The sequence below is a fragment of the Choristoneura fumiferana genome, chromosome 4 (genome assembly GCF_025370935.1).
Source record: "Choristoneura fumiferana chromosome 4, NRCan_CFum_1, whole genome shotgun sequence".
NCBI classification, from domain to species: domain Eukaryota; kingdom Metazoa; phylum Arthropoda; class Insecta; order Lepidoptera; family Tortricidae; genus Choristoneura; species Choristoneura fumiferana.
The window spans coordinates 20572765-20578985 of record NC_133475.1 but is presented as its reverse complement, the minus strand read 5'-3'; the positions used below and the strand labels follow the sequence as shown (position 1 = coordinate 20578985).

Here is a 6221-nt window from a genome sequence, read left to right as displayed (position 1 = left end):
TTCTTTATGTTAGTAGCTTTCTTTGTCTTGTTTTTTATTACTGTGATCAACAGACTAGCCCATCATTAAATACATATTGTTTGAAGCATTAAACTTTCGAAACTTCATTTCTTTTCGGTATTTGATCAAGCTTGAAACATTATTGGATGTCAATAACGAATGAAAACCTTCTGTGACAATAAAAGTACACCATCTTGGAACTTGTTAACGAAACTGCCATGGAAACCATTATCCGGTATTGAGACATTGACACCGCAATGTCTATTTTATCTTCATCCATTTCGGACTTTGGCAGTGGCCGTCTATAACACCGTTTTGAATAAAATTGTTTCTGAATGGAAATTCGCCATAGCTACAAAAAAAGGCAACGGGCAGGCCACGTCACTTGAAGAATGGACCATAGGGGGAAATTATGCTCTCAATTGGCTAAGTAAAGTTTTTTAAAGAGGTGCTAAATATATTTTTCTTCGATAGTCGACGTCTTAATAATCGAGAAACTGCAGCTCTTTTATTTTTATTTCCTCTTATTAATTAGAAATATTTTTTTAAGTGGTCGATATGACGTTTGTGAGATTGAAATGGCAGAACCGTTGAGGGCTCAGTACTTAGTAGAAACAGTAAAAAAAAAGCGAAGTCAACTGTCACTGCTGTCACTGTCAAGTAGAATCTAACCTAAAACCGTTTTATTTACTTTGCGATTTGGTGCCATCAATGTGTTTTTTGGATAATTTTTAAAGACCTCTCAGCACAAACTCAGTACTTTAAAATTTGCCGCATTTCTCCACGACCTTTGCATGACAATTGGACCACGATTGTATAGTTTCGACGACTATTTCGGCTCTGCTTCTTCGACAACGCTATCTTGTATTCTCGACGACACTTGGCTTGACTTTTGGACCATATTTTCTATTTTAGCGGCTTCACCTTTCAATACGTGAGTAATTTGTGCGAATGCAAATGAGTGAATTTGTGCGAGCAGATTCAAGGAACTTGCCACACATGGCTATGAGTCTAGAATATTTTGACACCAGTGATAAGTATACAATGTTGCCGAAATCAGAGGAGATAAAGCACTCTTGTCCGTAGCGGTAAAATGGATGAACGTAAGTACAAAATTATATTATAGGGAACGAAACAAGTGGTGTACAATAACACGTACCAGTTTATGATTATAACACCTTTAATGTTCGTGCCACAATTGTTCTTAACTATTACTTATAACTAGCACCGTTGATATTTAACTGAACTCGCGAATAAGCATTAAAGCGTCCAAGCACTGCAAGCACTAAATACTGGAGCTAGTAATAGCGTCTTTAGCGTAAGCGGGGGCGTCGCGGGGATGGTTTAGGCGGTGCCAAAGGAGCATGCATTCGCCGTCGCGGTTGGATTTGCACTAGCGGTCACTGCGGTCGACCGGCGCGGGCGCCGGGGCGCGTTGGCTAACGGGACTTGCAGAGTTCGTGGATTTACTTGGATAGCAATTAGCTGCGTTTTTTCGTGCATTATTTTTATTATAATTATCCTGTGTTCTATATTTTCATGTGTTTTTATGTACAATAAAGAGTACAATACGATTATTTAATGTTGGCGAAATTGTATGAAAACAGTTAAAGTCGCCACAACACTCCCCGCCGAGACCGTTTCACGGGCGATAGTATTCGGGTTGTTTAACTATCCTGCCGCTTCGAGTCTTTCTTTCTGCGATTTGGTCTGGCGGTGCTGAAGGGCTGGTGCTGCGAAACAGGTAGGCTGGTTTCAGCCTGTCGATTGTTACCTTGGACTCTTTGCCTTGAATGTCCAGTTTAAATGTCTTGGAGCTTCGCTGTAGGACTTTATATGGGCCGGAATACGGCGCTGCAAGGGATCCTCGAGCTGGACCTTGGCGAAGGTATACGTATTCTGAAGTGCGGAGGTCCTTGGGTACATAAAATGCCTTTGTACCGTGCCATGCAGCTGGTTTTGGGCTGAGGTCTGCCATATACCTACGCAGGCGGGATGCGAAGTCTGACACGTCTACTACAAGGTTAGTGGGAGGACTGAAAAACTCGCCTGGTAGTCTGAGAGGCTCTCCGTAAACCAACTCTGCTGCGGAGGACTTGAGGTCGTCTTTCCAGGCGCTCCGGATTCCTAGGAGTACTAGTGGAAGGATCTCTGACCATTGGCTGTTGGCATGGCACATAATTGCCGCTTTTAGTTGGCGGTGCAGGCGCTCGATCATGCCGTTGCACTCGGGACGGTACGCCGTAGTTGGGCAGTGTTTAGCGCCCAGGATGGCAGCGATGCTCCGGAACAGGTGGGACTCAAACTGTCTGCCGCGATCGGTGGTGATTTTGTGCGGGCAGCCAAAGCGTGCGACCCAGCCGGAGACGAAGGCTGTGGCGCAGGTCTCCGCTGTCATGTCCGTCAGCGGGTAGACCTCCGGCCATCGCGTGAACCTGTCGATCACGGTGAGGCAGTACCTGTAACCATTCGAAAGAGGTAAAGGACCTATGAGGTCCATATGAACATGGGAAAAACGTTCGGAAGGAGTTTGGATAGGGGTAAGGGTGCGGATGTATGACGGTGTATTTTGCTGCGTTGGCAGTCTGGACAACTCTGTGCCCAGGTTTTGCAATCACGGCGAACGCCAGGCCATACATATCTGTCAGCGATTAGCTTAGCGGATGCAGATGTTCCTGGGTGGCTCAAGTTGTGTAGGCTATCGAAAGCTGTTTCCGAAAGGCAGATGTGATGAAGGGCTTAGCGTATTCTGAGAAAAGTCGCAGTACAAGCTGGTTCCTTCTACATTGACCTTTTTTAGTTTCAAGGAGGAGCCTTTTCTGAGTAATTCTTGTAGTTCAGGATTGGATTCCTGGTCGGCTGCTAGTGCCTTGTAGTCTATGGTTACAGCGATAGAAGATATGCGTGAGAGAGCGTCGGCGACCACATTGTCTCTGCCCGAGATGTGACGTATGTCGGTACTGAACTGTGCTATATAATCCAAGTAGCGATGTTGACGTGGTGAGCATTTGTCTCGTCTCGTGGTGAAAGCATAAGTTATAGGTTTGTGGTCAGTATATACCGTAAAATCTCTTCCTTCGAGCATGTGTCTAAAATACCTAATGGATTCATAGATGGCAAGAAGCTCTCTATCATATGGAGAATAATTCTGCTGTGCCGGGGTCAATTTCCGCGAGAAGAAGGCTAAAGGTTGCCAGTTTCCGTTCTGTAGTTGATGTACTGCTGCGCCCATGGCTGTGTCAGAGGCATCGGTTATCAGCGAAAGCTTAGCATTGCAGTCCGGATGTGCTAATAGAGCTGCCTGACATACACTCTCTTTGCAGTCATCAAATGCCTTCAGAGCGTCGCCAGATATATCGACCGGGTGTGAACCTTTCACAGAGCCTGTCAGGAACGCGTTGAGTGGAGCTTGAGTTCGGGCTGCGTTGGGTATAAAACGGCGATAGAAATTTATCATTCCCAGAAACCTTCGGAGCTCCTTGACAGTCTTGGGTAACGGGTAGTCTTTGATGGCTTGAACCTTGGTTTCTAGTGGTTTTATTCCGTCTCTAGAGATCTTGTAGCCGAGAAAAACATCTGATGCCCCAAAGACACATTTAGCTGTGTTAATAACCATTCCATATTGCTGCAGTCTGGGAAGAGTTGACGAAGGTGATCTTCGTGTTCTTCTTGACACGTAGAGTACACCAGGAAGTCGTCCAGGTAGGTATAACAAAGTTCAAGCCTCGGGTCATTTCATCGACGAACCTTTGAAAGGTCTGCCCAGCATTCCTGAGCCCGAAAGTCATGTATGGGAATTCATAAAGGCCGAAGGGCGTAGTTATAGCCGTTTTCGGTATATCTTCTTGACTAACGGGTATCTGGTTGTATGCCTTCATGAGGTCGATGGTCGAAAACACTTTGCATCCTGCTATATTTTGTGTGAAATCATGGATGTGGCGAATGGGGTAGCGGTCTGGTACAGTGCGCGCATTGAGCATTCTGTAATCCCCACAGGGTCGCCAGCCATTGTCTTTTTTGGGTGCTAAATGCAAAGGGGATGCCCATGAGCTTTCGGAAGGTCGAGCAGTTCCGTTATTCAGCATGGCTTCAAATTCTTCTTTAGCGATCTTAAGTTTGTCTGGTGCCAAGCGTCGAGGAGAGCAAACGACTGGTGGGCCTGGTGTCGTCCTTATATGATGCACGGTGTTGTGAGTTGATATTCGCTGCGTGCCTGATGGACGGGTAATGTCAGGGAAGTCTCGCAGGATATCATGGTATTTCGATTCTCCTATGAGAGTCTTGATGGATGATATCGTGTGTGAGGATATGGCGGGCTTCGCTGGCGTCTTATTGAGCGTCGTACTATCTATGAGGCGCTGGTTGCGACAGTCTACTATGAGTTGATAGTGTGACAAAAAATCCACGCCGATTATTGGTTTCGTGACGTCAGCAACTATGAATCGCCAGGGGTAAGCGCGTTGAAGCCCCAAGTCCAAGTCCAGGTGAGCGTATCCGTAGGTTGAAATGGTTGAGCCATTTGCGGCGTACAGCTGAAAGTCGGTCTTGGATTGTCGATGCTTCATTTTTAATCGCGGGTAGACGCAGAGATCGCTACCCGTGTCTATAAGAAATTGTAGTTTGCTACTCTTATCCGTGACAAATATACGGCCGTTTCGTGTAAGGCAGTCGTTTTCGGCCACTTCAGGCTGCCTCGTTAGTTTTCCGGCTTGTACTCACATGGGTGTGTGCACCTAGTGGCTAGTGCGCCGAATCTGCGGTGGTACCAACATACGCCTTTCTTGCGCTCCTGTGCGGGCGGGGTTTGCTTAATACGCTTGCTTACCGCTTTAGGGGCTCTGGTGTGAGGGCGCGTTTTTTGCTCGAGTACATGGGTTGTCAGCGCTGCCATTTGCCTGGAAAGTTCGGCTATCTGTAGTGACATGGTTTCCATGGGCGAAAATGCAGGTGGGCTGACGTATCTACTGAGTGCTGTTGATGGACCGGGCATTGGCGATGTCTCTGCAATGTGAGGGCCGGGTGATGCATACTCTTGAATTTTATCTGCCAGTTCAGCTAGCTTAAGCAGAGGCATATCTGGATGTGAGGCTACGATCGCTTGTAAATTGAACGGAAGGCGACTGGTCCACACGGTTCTGATGAAAGCGTCAGGCAATTTGTTTGGGCCGGCAAGGTGTAGTAAGTGGCGTAGGAATTGAGTAGGTTTCCTATCACCGAGTTCCTCATGAGCGAGCAGTTGTTTATCTCGTTGTTCCTGAGAGGCAGAGAGTCTGCCTATCAACTCGGCTTTAAGCGTTGCGTATTTATTCTCGGCTGGGGATTAGTTATGACATCCTCTACTTCTGCAGCGAATTTATGATCGAGGTGTGATGTCACGTAGTAGAATTTTGTTAAATCTGCCGTAATCCCGGAAAGAAATAAATTGTCCCTCTATTTGAGCAAACCACAGTGCCGGTCTGTCTGGCCAAAATGGGGAACTCGTACGCCTACACGGAACAAACTAGCCTGATCCGTTGAGTCTTCGAAAATTTCAGCTCCGGTGTTGTTCGCCTGGGACGCATTCCTGGACGTGGCACCGTCACTCCCGTTGACCGACCGCTGCATATTTCTTCGTCGTTGGGTCACCAGTATAGGGAACGAAACAAGTGGTGTACAATAACACGTACCAGTTTATGATTATAACACCTTTAATGTTCGTGCCACAATTGTTCTTAACTATTACTTATAACTAGCACCGTTGATATTTAACTGAACTCGCGAATAAGCATTAAAGCGTCCAAGTACTGCAAGCACTAAATACTGGAACTAGTAATAGCGTCTTTAGCGTAAGCGGGGGCGTCGCGGGGATGGTTTAGGCGGTGCCAAAGGAGCATGCATTCGCCGTCGCGGTTGGTTTGCACTAGCGGTCACTGGCGGTCGACCGGCGCGGGGCGGGGGCGCGTTGGCTAACGGGACTTGCAGAGTTCGTGGATTTACTTGGATAAGCAATTAGCTGCGTTTTTCGTGCATTATTTTATTATTAATTATCCTGTGTTCTATTATTTTCATGTGTTTTTATGTACAATAAAGAGTACATACGATTATTTAATGTGGCGAAATTGTATGAAACAGTTAAAGTCGCCACAATATTCAATACATTTTTGTTCTATTTTTTTACATTACTTTTAGGGCATTAAAAGTTGAATATGTTGCCGGAACCAAAGTTGTCGAGAGCACAGAAT

General features: G+C 46.2%; 2 protein-coding genes across 2 annotated transcripts in view; both read right to left on the bottom strand.

Moving 5' to 3' along the window:
* The window catches only part of LOC141427626 (pre-mRNA-processing factor 17), a 55660-nt gene that overhangs the window by 17952 nt on the left and 31487 nt on the right, over positions 1–6221 (bottom strand). The gene's annotated exons all lie outside the window — the stretch shown is intronic.
* LOC141427112 (uncharacterized) lies at positions 1643–2535 on the bottom strand. The gene has a single exon (XM_074086345.1). It carries the CDS (start codon positions 2498–2500, stop codon positions 1643–1645), a length of 858 nt encoding a protein of 285 aa, XP_073942446.1. The 5' UTR covers positions 2501–2535.